General features: G+C 47.0%; 1 protein-coding gene across 1 annotated transcript in view; it reads left to right on the forward strand.

The window, feature by feature from the left end:
• Positions 1-90: 90 nt before the first annotated feature.
• Positions 91-17,964, forward strand: part of tjap1 (tight junction associated protein 1 (peripheral)) — a 58,405-nt gene continuing 40,531 nt past the window's right edge. Inside the window, exons 1-3 of the mRNA XM_076286365.1 lie at positions 91-274; positions 4,353-4,381; positions 15,678-15,839. Coding sequence (XP_076142480.1) covers positions 125-274; positions 4,353-4,381; positions 15,678-15,839 — 341 coding nt within the window. The 5' untranslated portion in view covers positions 91-124. The remainder of the gene's footprint in view (positions 275-4,352; positions 4,382-15,677; positions 15,840-17,964) is intronic.

Here is a 17,964-nt window from a genome sequence, read left to right on the forward strand (position 1 = left end):
TCTGTAGTGTGTGTGTGTGTTTGTGTGTGTGTGTGTGTGCGCACTGTGCTGTGGTGTTCTGACGGCGGCTCTCTCTACTGTGCAGGACTAACGGACCGAGAGGACCCGACCAGCGCGCCGCAGGATGACCAGCACGGGTCCCGCCAGGAAGCCCTACCGCAAGGCCCCCCCCCAGCACCGCGAGACGCGCCACAGCACGGCCGTGTTCCGCGATGACCTCTCCGCCGGACCCCCACCCCCGCCGCCCGGCGGCGCCCAGCCCGATCCCCCCCAGGTAATCTGTCTCCGCAACCACGCGTCGTCCTCTCTGCTGCGCACGCGCTTCACCAACCCCTACCCCGTTAGCCACCCCCCGGGCCTCGACGCCGGCGCCAACGTCTTCTCGTCCTCGTGGTCGCTGGCGTCGGAGGACAGCGAGCTGGACGTGTCCAGCCTGTCCAGCCTGGACGTCACGGTGCTGCCGCCGCCGCGCATCTTCAGCCACGGCTCGGTGGGCGTGCGGCTGCCCCCTCGCCCTCGCGGGGCGCCCGGCCTGAGCCGCTTCCTCAGCCGCAGCGAGGACCTGCTGGCGCTGTCGGCCGAGGACGAGCCGGCCACGTCGGAGAGCTCGGCCCAGTTGTGCTTCCACGGCGGGTCGCCATCGCCTGCCCGCAGCCCCGAGCGCTCGCTCGTCTTTAAGGAGACGGCCGAGATCTTGGCCCCGTTGCCCCGACGCGGAGGAGGTGGTGGTGCGGCCAAGCGCGGGCATAGGGACCCCCACCTGCGCCCCCTCCACCTCCCCCTCCCCCTCCCGCCCAAGGGCATCCTCAAGCAGCCGCCCGCGCCCCCGGGGCTGCCCCCCACCAACGGCCTGCGCAAGGCCAAGTCCGTGGAGACGCTGGGCCAGCACCGCGGCCACAGTGGAGGTCCTGCCGCCGGCCACAAGCCCAAGAGCACGTCTCTGGACCGCGAGCAGGGCGGGCTGAACCAGGGCAAGAGCTCTCCGCTGAGCCGGCTGTCGTCCTCGCCGACAGGGAGGATGCACCTGCTGGAGGAGAAGCTCAAGTTCTCCCACTTCCTGGACGAGATCACCTGCCGCGTGCTCAGCCCCGCCCAAATGCACCTGCTGGGCGGCAAGAAGCCCGAACCACCGGCTCCACCGGCCCGCTCCGCACCCAAGAGCGGCGGACACAAACACAAACCGAGCCAGACCCAAGGCAAGGGCTCCGAAAAGGAGCGCAAACGACCCTGGGACGACTGGGTTGCCCAGCACCAGGCCACCCGACGCGAGAGAGATAAGGACGACCGGAGCCAGGCCCAGAGCCGACCCAAATCGATGCCGCAGTCACGGAAGGACAGTTCGGACCGGGAGCAGGAGAAGTGGCGCCCCGACCCAGACCGCGAGGGAGCCCGGCCCAAATCAGACGGACCCGTCTACGGGCGGCTCGGAGGAGGAGGAGGAGGAGGAGGGGATTCTCGTAGGACCAGCGAATCGGATTGGGAGGAGCGGAGTCGCCGTGGTTCCCAGCCACAGCATCACTTAAAACCACATCATCAGCAGCATCATCAGCATCAACATCAGCATCAGCAGCATCAGCATCAGCACCACACACCATCTCCATACCATCAGTCGCCACAGCAACCACACGCACAGCATCACCTGGCCCAGCACGCAGTCTCCCAGCTGGACTTCAGCAGGACGCGCTCCAGGGAAGCGGTGGAGACGTCTCCGCCCCTCCCCCCCAAGCTCAGCTCCCCGGCCGCCTCCCACACGGAGAGCCCCTCCCCCAAGGCCCCCTCGCCACAGTCCTCCTCGTTCTCTTTCTTATCACAGCTCAAGGTATGTGAAGGGTCAGCGCTGCCTCGTCCGCAAGTCTTCTCATCCTCTGCGACCCCTGCGTGACCTCTACGACCCAAATGACCCTACGAGCCCTGCGTCTCTCCCTGCCTGCTGGTTCTCTCCCCTGAGATCCATAACGGGGTTCTTCTCCTTGGCAACCCCTCTTCCCCTGAGATCCATAACGGGGTTCTTCTCCTTGGTAACCCCCCTGTGTGTTTTCCCCTGAGATCCATAACGGGCACTCCTGTTCACTCTGGCGAGGAATAACAGTGTGTGTTACCTAGACAACCCCTTGAGTCTGTGTTTCATTCCCTGAGCGCGGTAACCACAATCTTATGTTTGCCCCCGTGCCTGCTTTTATCCCCTGGGGGCAGTGTTCCAGAAGACACTCATATGGCTGGAGTTGCGTAGCTACCTGTTCCCCTGTGCCATGTGGGGCTCATGCAAATAGCAGTGACATTAGCAGGTGCAGATGGTGGAGATGGCCACTGTGAGCAGGGACAGGGAGGCTGTGAGGAGTTCCACTTTGGGCTACCTTACCAGCTAGCATAGCTAGCATAGCTCCCCTCAGCCAGGGCAGAGCAGTGCTAACAGTTAGCCAGGGCAGAGCAGTGCTAACAGGTAGCCAGGGCAGAGCAGTGCTAACAGGTAGCTAACAGGTAGCCAGGGCAGAGCAGTGCTAACGGGTAGCCAGGGCAGAGCAGTGCTAACAGGTAGCCAGGGCAGAGCAGTGGTAACAGGTAGCTAACAGGTAGCCAGGGCAGAGCAGTGCTAACGGGTAGCCAGGGCAGAGCAGTGCTAACAGGTAGCCAGGGCAGAGCAGTGCTAACAGGTAGCTAACAGGTAGCCAGGGCAGAGCAGTGCTAACAGGTAGCCAGGGCAGAGCAGTGCTAACAGGTAGCCAGGGCAGAGCAGTGCTAACAGTATGTGCAGTGAATGACCGCAGTGTTCAGGGTGCTCAAAGTCCAAAGCTCAAAGTTGCCTAAAGTGCAGTCTGGTGAGAGCAGTCTATGGTCAGATCAGAGCAGAGGTGATGAATGTATCAGTCTAACAGCAGATAGGAAGAAGCTCAACCTCAGTCTGGTTGTCTTTGCCTCGATGCTGTGTAGCCTCTTGCCTGATGGGAGGAGGGCAAACAGTGTGTGTGCAGGATGAGTGTCATCCTTCATGATGAGGGAGGCTCTGTTATGACTCTATAGTACTTTAAAGAATGCTGCAGTGTAGAACCCTCAGGGGTTCTGTGGTTTGATGTCCTTATGGAACCGGTCTAAAAGCTTTGCTCAGAAACCTCTGAGGTAGGATTATTTAGCTGTACATGAGATTCACTAGTGCCTGAGCTAACAGAGCTACGCTAGCAGTAGTGAGTGGCTGATTGAGCAGAGCTGAGCTACGCTAGCAGTAGAGGAGGGGGAGTGGAGGAGAGGAGGAGTAGATGAGAGGAGTGGAGGATGAGAAGAGATAAGGAGGAGAGGAGGAGTAGAGGAGAAGAGCTGGGATATAGCCCATATAGAGAAGGAGGGAAGAGGAGAGACAGAATAGAGAAGAGAAGAGAGGAAGAGAACGCTTACGCTCAGTGGAAAATCCACTGATGAAGCACTCAGCTGTCGTAGTGTCGTCACTGACTCAGCCACCACAGCAGTGTTCTGACATGGACATGATGCCTAGAATAGTTACTATAGTTACATGGACATGATGCCTAGAATAGTTACTATAGTTACATGGACATGATGCCTAGAATAGTTACTATAGTTACATGGACATGATGCCTTTCTCTGCTGATTTATGGGTTTACACACACACACACACACACACACGCTAACTGTATGTTGGAGCTGGTGTGCACCCAGTCATGCGCAGCGTGATGGGCCTGCCGTTGGCACGGCGACAGAGCTGTCACATTGATTTCATCGCAGCACGCGGCATATTCGTATCGACTCGGCCAGCTAAGAGCACATGATGTAGAACGCCAGTTCTGCCAATCACTGCACTTAACCCTTTCTCTTCCCCACACCATCGCGTTGTGTTCAAACAGAGACATTCACAAACACCAGGTGTCCCATGAATGCATGCCTGCCGTTTAACATTCACACACACACACACACACACACACACACACACACACACACACACACACACACGCACACGCATGCCTGCCGTTTAACACCTTTTCTTGCAGCTGCCCCCCCACACCCTTCCTCTTTCTCGGCATGACTAAACTGTTTTGTTTGAACAGAATCAAAGATACCTGTTGTACAGTGACTCTCAAAGTAGTCTCTAAAGTGATCATACTTCTAAATGATTATGTGTGTTTCGTGGTGTGTGATGGTAGTACATTATTTTTGTGCGTGCGTGTGTGCGTGCTATTGGCTTGTGCTGGGTGTGAAGGCATCAATGTGGGACAGACACTCTGTGTGTGTGTGTGTGTGTGTGTGTTTGCAATATGATGACTGTCAGTTCTGCTAACATCTGCTCTGCATCTACTACAAACTAACGCCATGTTTGTTCTCTCTCTCTCTCTCTCTTCATTTTGTAGGAGTCCTTATCAGACTCTGACAGGATCAAGTAAGTTCATCCTTTTTTATGAGTGTGCTGTCACTGTTATGAATTGTGTGATATTGTATTTGCCTAGGATGCCCAAGCCCTGTGTGTGTGTGTGTGTGTGTGTGTGTGTGTGTGTGTGTGTGTGTGTGTCGTGGCCGAGTCTGTCATGTTTGGTGGTGGCGTGTTCTCTCTCTGTGTGTTGGCTCTAAGCCAGATGGGAGGGGAAGGAGGAGTATGCCCCACCCCTCCCAATATGCCCGTCCCCTCCCCATCTACCCCTCCCCACACACACACACACACACAGACCCGCTCCTCTCCTCTGTAGGCTACTTGCACGTGAATCGGAACAAACTAGATTGTTGCAGCGCAAAATGCGGCCGAATGACCGGTCAGGTGTTAACTAAAGGTTAGCATCATCAACACCGCAGCGCAATACGCATGCATGCAAATTAACTAGTTTGTTCATATCACAACAAAGCCAATCGCGGAGACAAAACTCTTTAAACAGGCAAAGGTATCAGCAGGTAGCAGCATGTATGTAGCCTAAGAGCCTTAGCTGGTCAGCTAATGTTAGAACAGCTGGGTTTTTGGTTGTTAGCTGTGTCAACTACTCGCGGATAACATTATGCATCAATTCATTACCTGTGAGATGAAATGTTGGCACCGCCAACCCCCTTGGATATCGCAAATGCCCCAACTGTCACTGTACTTCAGTAAACTTCAGGTCCGTGGTGATGCTGCCTGTGCTGGGGAGTGAGATGAGGGCACCATTAGCAGAGTGTCCCCAGTGCACAGGTGAATGGCTGCTGTGCAGCCTAAACAGTCGTGGAGTTTTAATCGTCAGCTGGACAAGTGAACGAAGTTACCAGCCAGAGTAGCAGCACAGGGGAATTATGAACTAGAACCAGGGACATGGCAGGTTCCAGATAAAGGTAATGAAGAGGTTTATTTTTAACCAAAGTAGCTCTACTGATCAGACCTTTCTTGACACTGTTAGCTGGTCCTCTTGTTTACGTTTTTTGCTTCTTCAACGGTCGGTGTGAAGAGTCGGTGCTTTGGTGACGTGTCACGTGAAGCGTAATCGCAGCCTCCTAGGAGCCTTACAGGCTGTCAGAGCAGATCTATGTCTCACACTGTGACAGCTGACTGCACGCACGTCTCCACTGCAAAACTAAAACACACACATGCACACACACACACACACACACACAGAGAGAAACTCACAGAAAGGGAAAGTAATTTTAAGGCAGTGGAGTCCTTTGCGGTTAGAAAATCGCATTTCATCATATCGCGATATCATCGCAAATGCAATAAAACGTTCAGCCCTAGTAAGTGTGTATGTTATAAATCAGTGTGTAAGAGGCCAGTCCAGTGTGTGTATATATCAGTGTGTAAGAGGCCAGTCCTGTGTGTGTATATATCAGTGTGTAAGTGTGTTATAGATTAGTGTGTAAGAGGCCAGTCCTGTGTGTGTATATATCAGTGTGTAAGTGTGTTATAGATTAGTGTGTACGAGACCAGTCTAGTGTGTGTATATATCAGTGTGTAAGTGTGTTATAGATTAGTGTGTACGAGACCAGTCTAGTGTGTGTATATATCAGTGTGTAAGTGTGTTATAGATTAGTGTGTACGAGACCAGTCTAGTGTGTGTATATATCAGTGTGTAAGTGTGTTATAGATTAGTGTGTAAGAGGCCAGTCCAGTGTGTGTATATATCAGTGTGTAAGTGTGTGTATATATCAGTGTGTAAGAGGCCAGTCCTGTGTGTGTATATATCAGTGTGTAAGTGTGTTATAGATTAGTGTGTAAGAGGCCAGTCCTGTGTGTGTATATATCAGTGTGTAAGAGGCCAGTCCAGTGTGTGTATATATCAGTGTGTAAGTGTGTTATAGATTAGTGTGTAAGAGGCCAGTCCTGTGTGTGTATATATCAGTGTGTAAGTGTGTTATAGATTAGTGTGTGTATATATCAGTGTGTAAGTGTGTTATAGATTAGTGTGTGTATATATCAGTGTGTAAGTGTGTGTATATATCAGTGTGTAAGTGTGTTATAGATTAGTGTGTGTATATATCAGTGTGTAAGTGTGTTATAGATTAGTGTGTAAGAGGCCAGTCCAGTGTGTGTATATATCAGTGTGTAAGTGTGTGTATATATCAGTGTGTAAGAGGCCAGTCCTGTGTGTGTATATATCAGTGTGTAAGTGTGTTATAGATTAGTGTGTAAGAGGCCAGTCCTGTGTGTGTATATATCAGTGTGTAAGAGGCCAGTCCAGTGTGTGTATATATCAGTGTGTAAGTGTGTTATAGATTAGTGTGTAAGAGGCCAGTCCTGTGTGTGTATATATCAGTGTGTAAGTGTGTTATAGATTAGTGTGTGTATATATCAGTGTGTAAGTGTGTTATAGATTAGTGTGTGTATATATCAGTGTGTAAGTGTGTGTATATATCAGTGTGTAAGTGTGTTATAGATTAGTGTGTGTATATATCAGTGTGTAAGAGTGTTATAGATTAGTGTGTGTATATATCAGTGTGTAAGAGTGTGTATATATCAGTGTGTAAGTGTGTGTATATATCAGTGTGTAAGTGTGTTATAGATTAGTGTGTGTATATATCAGTGTGTAAGTGTGTTATAGATTAGTGTGTGTATATATCAGTGTGTAAGTGTGTTATAGATTAGTGTGTAAGTGTGTTATAGATTAGTGTGTGTATATATCAGTGTGTAAGTGTGTTATAGATTAGTGTGTGTATATATCAGTGTGTAAGTGTGTTATAGATTAGTGTGTAAGTGTGTTATAGATTAGTGTGTGTATATATCAGTGTGTAAGTGTGTTATAGATTAGTGTGTAAGTGTGTTATAGATTAGTGTGTGTATAGATTAGTGTGTAAGTGTGTTATAGATCAGTGTGTAAGTGTGTTATAGATTAGTGTGTAAGTGTGTGTATATATCAGTGTGTAAGTGTGTTATAGATTAGTGTGTGTATATATCAGTGTGTAAGTGTGTTATAGATTAGTGTGTACGAGGCCAGTCCTGTCTGTTACGCGTCATACAAATCAGACAACAGTTGGGGTTCTGTCATGCTGTGCCACACACCCACCCTCCCCCCCCCCCCCCCCCCCCCCCCCACACACACACACACACACACACACACACACACACACGGAGGCTGCTTCCTGGGTGGTCTGTGTAAGCCTGCTGATGGCACAGCTGGGGGGTTTAAGTCTCATCTCCAGCAGGGAACACACATTCAGCTCTAATGATGCGCACACACACACACATGCACGCAGATACACGCATACATGCATACATACATACACATACATACAGACAGATATATACATACATATACATACATGCACACACACACACATACACACACACACACACACACACACATGCACGCAGACACACACTCACACACACACATACATGCATACATACACATACATACAGACAGATATATACATACATATACACACACACACACATAGCAGACACACACACACACACACACATGCACGCAGACACACACTCACACACACACATACATGCATACATACACATACATACAGACAGATATATACATACATATACACACACACACACACACACACACACATGCACGCACACACACACTCCCACTCCTACTGGCAGGGACGGGTAGGAGATAAAGGAAGAGCAGACATTCTCTCACACATTTCTGTGTGTGTGCGTGTGCGTGTGTGCGCTCCTATAGCTTTAAATGACCCAGAGCCGCATGGGCTGATCCTGACTGTAGGCAGTAGGTGTGGTCACTCGCACTGGGCATTGATTGGCCTAGATGCCGTATTCTGGGGTCACAGAGTCATGTGATTGGCTGACATCACAGTGCATGCCTCTGGAGTAGGGGTACGTCCTCTTCCTCAAACAAACTCTTCTTCCTCACAGACCAAGCAAACACTTAGTCTGTGTGTGAGACTGTGTGTGTGTGTCTGTGTGTGTGTGCGCCTGTGTCTGTGTGTGTGTGCCTGTGTGTGTGTGTGTGTGTGTCTAAACAAGGCTAAAACCACGATTTATTTCCACAGCATCAACAGAGTTCATTTAATTATACTTCAGCACATTCAGTCTGCTTATTGGACATGCAGATGCTGCTGCATCTATTAACGCCATTCAGCCTTGAGTGATTCAGCCTAGCACGCATGCGCGCGCACAGACAGACTCACGCACGCACTCGGTTGTGTTAGTTGGCCCTTCGTGCTTTGTGTTGGTCAGCAGGTGATGCTGCCTGTGCTGGTCAGCAGGTGATGCTGCCTGTGCTGAGGAGTGAGATGAGAGCACCATTAGCGTTTTGTGATGGCCTGCACACAATGGATTGTGTGTAATTAGATTTCTGAGGACTTAAATGGATAAATGGGAATAAAAGCTCTTGAACATAATTTGAGATCGTAATGGCTCGCTGCTTGACAGATACCTCATCAGGAAGTAGCTGACTCAAGCGCTGATTTATAACAGGCCTGGCTCTGATCTGGCTAGGATGTGGCTCTGATGTGGCTCTGATCTGGCTCGGATGTGGCTCTGATGTGGCTGTGTGTAAAATCCGAATGTGCGTGAAATCTGGATGTGTGTGAAATCCGAATGAGTTTGAAATCCAAATGTCGGTGAAATCTGGATGTGTGTGAGATCTGGATGTGTGTGAGATCTGGATGTGTGTGAGATCTGGATGAGTGTGAGCTCTGGATGTGTGTTAGATCTGACATCTGGATGAGTGTGAGATCTGGATGAGTGTGAGATCTGGATGTGTGTGAGATCTGGATGTGTGTGAGATCCGAATGAGTTTGAAATCCAAATGTCGGTGAAATCTGGATGTGTGTGAGATCTGGATGTGTGTGAGATCTGGATGTGTGTGAGATCTGGATGTGTGTGAGATCTGGATGTGTGTGAGATCTGGATGAGTGTGAGCTCTGGATGTGTGTTAGATCTGACATCTGGATGAGTGTGAGATCTGGATGAGTGTGAGATCTGGATGTGTGTGAGATCTGGATGAGTGTGAGATCTGGATGAGTGTGAGATCTGGATGTGTGTGAGATCTGGATGTGTGTGAGATCTGGATGTGTGTGAGATCTGGATGTGTGTGAGATCTGGATGTGTGTGAGATCTGGATGTGTGTGAGATCTGGATGAGTGTGAGATCTGGATGTGTGTGAGATCTGCGCTAGCAGAGCAGCGCAGCGCGTCCTTCACCTCCTTCATAGCACATACGGAGGGCCGGGTGGGAACAACTTGCAGTGTGTGTGTGTGTGCGTGTGTGTGTGTGCGTGTGTGTGTGTGTGTGTGTGTGTGAAAAAGAGAAACCACACACACACGCACACACACACAGCTTCTGTGCCCCTTGTCCAACTCCATGCAGTCTCCATGGTGCTGTGCTGCCTGTCACCATGGAGACGACTGACTTGTAAGTGGAAATGTAATGCCATGAGAAGTAGTCCAAAGAGAGGAGGTGGGAATACAGACACACACACACACACACACAAGCAGGCTACCATAAGGGGAGAAGTAATGAGCCCCATTCACACATGCAAAACAGTGTTTTCCTTTTCCATAGATGCAGGCATTCTCACTCCATTTTCAGTGGAAGAACCTTTAAACCTCCTCTCACAGAGGGAAAAGGGAACTCTGGATGACCTGAGCTGGATATTGTGTGAGTGTGAGTGTGAGTGTGTGTGAGTGTGAGTGTATGTGAGTGTGTGTGTGGAGTAGTTGTACCCTGGAGTGTGTGTGTGTGGAGTAGTTGTACCCTTGTGTGTGTGTGTGTGTGTGTGTGTGTGTGTGCGTGCGTGCGTGCGCGTGTGTGTGCGTGCGTGCAGAGTAGTTGTACTCTTGGCGGTAGGCATCAGTAGGTCATTTACAGATAACAGAACTGCTGCTGCTGCTGCTGCTGCTGCATTAACACCTGAGTTCCTCCCCACGAATGCTGACTACAGAAACACACAGCAGAGAGAGAGAGAGAGAGAGAGAGAGAGAGAGAGAGAGAGAGAGAGAGAGAGAGAGAGAGAGAGATGGGCTGAAGAGAGGGGGTGGCACCTGAGAGAGGAGAGGAGGAGGAGGCTATTTATAGTCTGAGCATTGGCCGTGTGTGTAGTCAGTCAGAGCATTGGTTGTGTGTGTGTAGTCAGTCTGAGCATTGGTTGTGTGTGTGTAGTCCGAGCATTGGTTGTGTGTGTGTAGTCCGAGCATTGGTTGTGTGTGTGTAGTCAGTCTGAGCATGGGCTGTGTGTGTGTGTGTAGTCCGAGTATTGGTTGTGTGTGTGTAGTCAGTCAGAGCATTGGTTGTGTGTGTGTAGTCAGTCTGAGCATTGGTTGTGTGTGTGTAGTCAGTCAGAGTATTGGCTGGCCGTGTGTGTGTGTGTAGTCTGAGCTTTGGCTACCAGCATGAATCATTGATGCTGCTCTTCTCTTTCAGCCATGGCCTCTCAGAACACTTCTGACGTGTGAGCGTGCGCGCGCGTGTGTGTGTGTGTTGTGTGTGTGTGCCACTGAAAATGAGGACTTCCCTCAATGAGGGAAATGGGGCCCACACCCCCCCCCCCCCCCCCCATTTTAAGTGTGTGTGCGGATGAACGCTTTGGTAATAAATACAGAAAGTACAATGTGCTGTTTTATTCAACAGTTCGGGCGAATATTAATATCTGATTGGATAAGAGGTATTCCATGAGTCATCACCGCCAGTAATCACTCCTCATTTTGCATTGACTGTCCGACGCAAACATTTCATTCATTCAAATTCAGAGAGCACCGATTTCCTGACGTTGCATTGAGCAGTTGAGAGAGAGGGGCAATTCCATGCAAAGGTCATCCTTGGAAAAAAAAGTTGTACATACGCAAATAGAACTGTTGTTAAAATCTTCATTTAGGTCTATATTTTATTGTTTGTAACTGATCTGATTGAATTTGATGGAGAATTACACATGGTAATATTATACATATTTAAAAAGTGGATAAATGGACCCAAGGTTCAAACAAATTGTGCCATTTCACAAATTCCAGATTGACAAGGGAATGGTAGAGCAATGTCTATGCTCAGCTTGCCTTTAAGAGCACAACTCCTTACATTTGTAAGGCTTTTGTTTTTAAGTCAGCAAGTTCCATGGCCATGTCACATCCAAAACGTTTTATAGGAAAAGTTTATGCTACACATACAGTGTTGATGCGACAATGTCCATAGTGTCTGTGCAAAGCTGATTTATATCAATGTGTAAAGTGTGATGACCAAATTGTGCCACTTTCTTGCTTTTAAAACCTTTAATGGTGCGTTATGGATGTGACGTTATGGATGTTACATAATGTAAATTTACAAGACTGGGGACTTTATTATACCTCAAAGCCGATAAAACGTCTGTTCTGGTGGCATGTCAGTTTCAACGCATTTCACCTTAGTGTTTACAATTGACATTTCAAAGATTATTAAGTTGATCAAAACCACAGGGAGGCCTTGCCTAACCATTAGCAAAACAAACATAATATTAAAATACCTCCAGTGATTAGCCTAGCCATAGCCTATTTTCAAGTGGCCTAATAACGAAAATCTGAGCGATTATCTTCCTGTAACTGTCATACTGTTGTTGTACTGGATTATTGTATTAGCTGGTGAAGATGGCTGACTTTGCAGCTGTAGTTAACATAACAACCTCCGATCTGTTGCAGATCTGTTCAGCCTGCCGTTCACGTCTGCTTAACACAGTTTAATTTTAAATGTGACGCGATATGCCAGCATTCGAAGTGTCAGGTCCTCTGTAGCTTATACCCACAGAGTAACATAAGTAACGGCAGCAATAAACTAGATGTACCGCATAGCGGTACAAAATATGACCGCCTCTCAGTCCTGCATATTCTCTTCGCAAAAATAAATCACGCTTGTCAATTTGTCTCCATCTCCTACTCCTGCAACTCATGTGCATGTAAATGAGTGTGTGCATATGTGAGTTTGCTTTTGTTTATAAGAGTGTGTGTGTGTGTCTGTGTGTGTGCATGTGCGTATGCGTGCCTGTGTTTGTGTGTTTATGTGTGTGTGTGTGTGTGTGTGCATGTGTGTGTTTATAGGCGCACATGCGTATGCGTGCCTGTGTGTGTGTGTTTATGTGTCTGCATTCATGTGGGTGTGTGTTTGTGCATGTGTGTGTGTGCGCTTGCCTGTCTATATGCGTTTATGTGTGTGTGTGCTTGCCTGTCTGTATGTGTGCGTGCGTGCGTGTGTGTGTGTGCATGTGCGTGTGTGCACATGTACTTTATGTGTGCAAATCACAAATGAGTGGGTATGGGTTAGGTTGATGCGGGCTCTTGAGACTAACATACCATAAATATTTTGTCATCTTGGGTGCAACGGTTCAGGTAGGGCTAGTTATTTAGGGGAGTGGCCACCAAGTTTCATGTTCCCTGGTGTTTCAGTAACCCGGGAATCACTGACCAAAATTGATGACGGTAAAAGAAAAAAATATATTTTTTTTAATATTTTAAATGACTTGTTGTCCTGATTCTTCCTGTGTCTCTTAGTGGGCACTGAGGAAGCAATAATTTCATCGCTAGTTTTTCATGATTACTATTTCAATTGTTTCATATCAAAATTCACTACTTAATTATGTGTTTTATGTAGTTTGTCGAGGACTGGTTCAGACACGTCACATCCATAACGTGAAACAGTCACATCCATAACGCCAGTTTTTCCTACATAATGCATTACGAAAATGACAGTTTCAAAAACACACTTTTTGTGTTCATTCAAGTCTCCTTCATGCTACATATATCATAGTTTTAGCAGTTTTCTTCAAAATTCACAGTTTGTAGAAAACCTGTAATCTCTCACAAAAGTGTGTCCATTTCATGTCACATCCATAATGCTGATAAAATGCCTTGTATTCTTAGGATGAAATTGATTATATGAAATTTGAGGACAGAGGTTACATTAAAAGTTATGCAAATTAATTCACTGATACTAATTTTGCCCCCACTCTAAGGCATTTTGTTTACCAATATGAGTCCATCCATAACGCTGGAACTGCCCAGAGAATGAAGGATGAACATTAACATTACATTAACATGTAAGGCTTTGGACCACACACACACACACACACACACACACACACACACACACACACACACACACACACACACACACACACACACACACACACACACCCACCCTCCACATTAACATGTAATGCTTTGGACCACATATAGAGCTGAAGATAATAGGGCTGTAACGATACACAATTCGGTTTGAATCATGATTTTTGATCCACGGTTCGATACGAATCTCAATTTTGGGGTGTGTGTAAAAATAAAAAAATAAATGTGTTATTAAATGCAATTTCAATAATTTGGATCACTAGAGGACATACAATTTATATGCACATATATATATGATATACAGTATTATATGATATGAAAATAAACTACTGATATAAAATTAGAAAATACTGCATTTCTGATATGCATAGCAGCAACACAACAGTGTCCTGTGAATCTGATGCGTCATCCGATTTCGCCACAAAGTTAACTCATCACACAGACACTCCCACACCAGGGTTTCCGTTGTCTGGTAATTACCGGACATTGGCCGGAAAAAAAATGAAATGTCCGACAAAATTAAATCTCTCCGGTCAAATTGTCCGATTGAAATTGGTTAATAATCCCTTCCCCCTAACGCAATCTGAATTTGAGAATAAGCCTTAAAATGTAAGCCTAAATTAAAGCAATACGTCCTCTGGCTGTGTTTTTAAATGTACAGGCTCTACCGTTTGAAAGCTATTAAACAGCACGCATAGCCTATGCTGCATTTCAAATAGGAAACATTTCAAATAGGAAGCGCACGCTTAAAATGTCCATCTTAAACAACGAACAAATGAGTGAGGCGGTTCAAACATGGCCAGGCCCAGGCAGACTAGCCTTAAAAGTTTTTTTAGAGGCCAGACGCAATGGATGATGATAAATTGGTAACGTCTGAAGCCTCAGATGTCCGGTCAACTCCACCACCACCAGATAAAAAGCAGAAGTGTCGGGCGTAGCCTATCTGTCGGAATCCGTGACATTGGAAGTGGAGTTGCGGGGGGTGCGGCCGCTCCAAGACACTGTCATTCTCCGTGTACACTGGACATGCAACTGTGTTCTGTACCAAAAGCATACAGTAGGCCTATGCGTTCTCTGTCTATAATCTGCAGAGTTAGGGCCTGCTGGATGAGGAGATTGCTGGTCCGCAGATAATTTCCGGCACAATTAAACGGTATCATTGAACCACGGACCGAAAGAAAAAGAAACTAAACATTTCCCAGAATAGGAAACATTTCTTAATTTATTGTTATCAAATAAAGAGGCATAGCCTTAGGGGGTAGTGGTGTGAGCGCTCATTCTTGTGTGTGCGCATCTGTGCAAGTTAAACAGTGGAACCACTGGAGATAACGTGGGTAGCAGCAACAAACAACGTAGCCTTTTTAAAACAATGAACGAAGCGGACTCTTGCTGTCCATGAAAACATAGATACTGGCTAGATCTTGTTAGGCATGTTTACGTAAGTTAGGCTAATGAACATGTTGCATTCTATTCAGCCTGATTATGTCATTCTTTAAGCTACATAGCCTGTCTCCAGTTTTCCTCAACTTGACTAATTAAGAAGCGATAATAGGATATTTGACCGGCATATCATCAAAATGTCCTCTCCTCCCCCCACAGGATCCTGCAGCAGCAGAATGAGGACCATGTGTGTGTGTGTGTGTGTGTGTGTATGATGTGTGTGTGTGTGTGTGTGTATGATGTGTGTGTATGATGTGTGTGTGTGTATGATGTGTGTGTGTATATGATGTGTGTGTGTGTGTGTGTGTATGATGTGTGTGTGTGTGTGTGTGTGTGTGTGTGTGTGTGTGTATGATGTGTGTGTGTATGATGTGTGTGTGTGTGTGTATGATGTGTGTGTGTGTGTGTGGTGTGTGTGTATAAAGCGCTGTGCTCTCTCCTCCCCCCACAGGATCCTGCAGCAGCAGAATGAGGACCGTGTGTGTGTGTGTGTGTGTGTGTGTATGATGTGTGTGTATGATGTGTGTATATGATGTGTGTGTATGATGTGTGTGGTGTGTGTATGATGTGTGTGTATATGATGTGTGTGTGTATGATGTGTGTGTGTATGGTGTGTGTGTGTGTGTGTGTGTGTGTATGATGTGTGTATGATGTGTGTGTGTATATGATGTGTGTGTGTGTGTATGATGTGTGTGTGTGTGTGTGTGTGTGTGTGTATGATGTGTGTGTGTGTGTGTGTGTGGTGTGTGTATAAAGCGCTGTGCTCTCTCCTCCCCCCACAGGATCCTGCAGCAGCAGAATGAGGACCTACGGAGGCGGCTGACCCAGACCACACACAAGATGGAGGCCATGGAGACGGAGTGGGAGGCCAGCCGCCACTACATGCAGGCCGAGATGGGACGCACGCGCGACGACCTGGACAAGATGAGGGACAAGTTCCGCAGGTACACACACACACACACACACACACACACACACACACACACACTACATGCAGGCCGAGATGGGACGCACGCGCGACGACCTGGACAAGATGAGGGACAAGTTCCGCAGGTACACACACACACACACACACACACACACACACACACACACACACACACACTACATGCAGGCCGAGATGGGACGCACGCGCAGGGTTGGGTCAGATTACTTTGAAATGTTATCCATTACTGACTACAAATTACATGGCAATTTTTGTAATCAGTAACGTAATCAGGATTACCAAAAACATGTAACCTAATCGGATTACTTTAGGATTACTTTTAGATTACTTCAATAAATATGTCCCTTAAGTAAAATACACCACCACTGAATTGATGAAAGAATTCTCATTCAGTTTTTCTGTTTATTATTTCATTACCTCTAAGAAATCTCTTTGCTCTGAGTAAAGCATTCCTGTGTGAATTAACTGATATTTTCTTCCAAAAATCTTTGGGGGTGGTATTTTGGTGGTTGAAATTTTCCCCATCCCAAAATGTATCACTTAGTCATCATGGATGTGATCATGGATCACTATTCTCCAAACATGCACAACTCAGTTTAACCTTTATAAGGGCACAACTGGACAATGAATTTAGCTTTCGCTGGATTTTTGACCCAGGGACATGGCCTGAGATTGAATGACACCATGTCCATTTCAATTGTGGGGGTGAGAAAATTATTCCTTTGGGATGTTTTTCAACCAGGGGGACCTGGTGACTTTCTCAAAGTAAACGGTGACACTAAAACAAGAGGCTACATTAAGATTAGGAGGAAAAGATCAGGCAGTGTGCCCCAATAGTAAATAAGTTAGTAAGTACTCTTTTGATCCTGTGAGGGAAATTTGGTCTTCCAATCCGCGAATTAGTGAAGCACAGTGAACACACAGTGAGGTGAAGCACACAATGAGCACACAGTAAGGTGAAGCACACACTAACCCAGAGCAGTGAGCTGTCTGCTACAACGGCGCTCGGGGATCAATGAGGGGTTAGGTGCCTTACTCAAGGGCACTTCAGCCGTGGATGTGGGCATGGGAGAGCAGTGCTCAACCACTTCCCCCGCCCACATTTTTTCTACTGGTCGGGGATCGAACCAGCAAGCCCGAAGCTTGTCGAATTAAAAGATAACTAGGCTATCATTAAAAAGTTGCATTGCTTGCATGATAAAATGTAATCAGGTAATCCCCAACAATGTAACTAATCTGATTACACAATTTTTTAATGTAATCTGGGCTGATTATAGTTACTTGATTTTTGTAATCTGATTACGTAATCCAGATTACATGTAATCCGTTACTACCCAACCCTGCGCACGCATGACGATTCTTTAATCTGCATTCTTATTCTTTAATCTGCGTCTGCGTTCTTATTCTTTAATCTGCGTTCTTATTCTTTAATATGCGTTCTTATTCTTTAATCTGCGTCTGCGTTCTTATTCTTTAATCTGCATTCTTATTCTTTAATCTGCGTCTGCATTCTTATTCTTTAATCTGCATTCTAATTCTTTAATCTGCGATCTTATTCTTTAATCTGCATTCTTGTTCTCTAATCTGAGTTCTTGTTCTCTAATCGGCGTTCTTGTTCTCTAATCGGCGTTCATGTTCTCTAATCTGAGTTCTTGTTCTCTAATCTGAGTTCTTGTTCTCTAATCTTTGTTCTTGTGCTCTAATCTGAGTTCTTGTTCTTTGCTCTGTGTTCTTGTTCTCTAATCTGCGTTCGTGTTCTCTAATCTGAGTTCTTGATCTCCTCCCCTCTCGTTCTCCTCTACCGGCTGCCTAGCATCTAGTGTAAGGTCCAGTCCTGTCATAACCCATTAGCCTACTCAGCCCGAAAACACACATATGGTTTTGCTTCACAGATTAGACACCAGGGCTTGAGGTGAAGGCTTTTAGCGACGGACTCAATGATTCAGTGATTCTTGGTGTTCCGGATCACAGACAAATGGAGCTGATTGGGACACAACAGAGGAGCAGTCACACTCCAGACAATGCCCCTCCCCATCTCTCTCCCTCCCTCCCTCTCTCTCTCTCCTTATCTCTCTCTCTCTCTCCTTATCTCTCTCTCTGTCCTCTCTCTCTCCCTCCCTCCC

Source organism: Alosa pseudoharengus, unplaced genomic scaffold (genome assembly GCF_046254945.1).
Source record: "Alosa pseudoharengus isolate Yale_2024_CS ecotype anadromous, Long Island Sound unplaced genomic scaffold, YU_APseudo_1.1 YU_APseudo_1.1_scf_15, whole genome shotgun sequence".
Taxonomy (NCBI): domain Eukaryota; kingdom Metazoa; phylum Chordata; class Actinopteri; order Clupeiformes; family Clupeidae; genus Alosa; species Alosa pseudoharengus.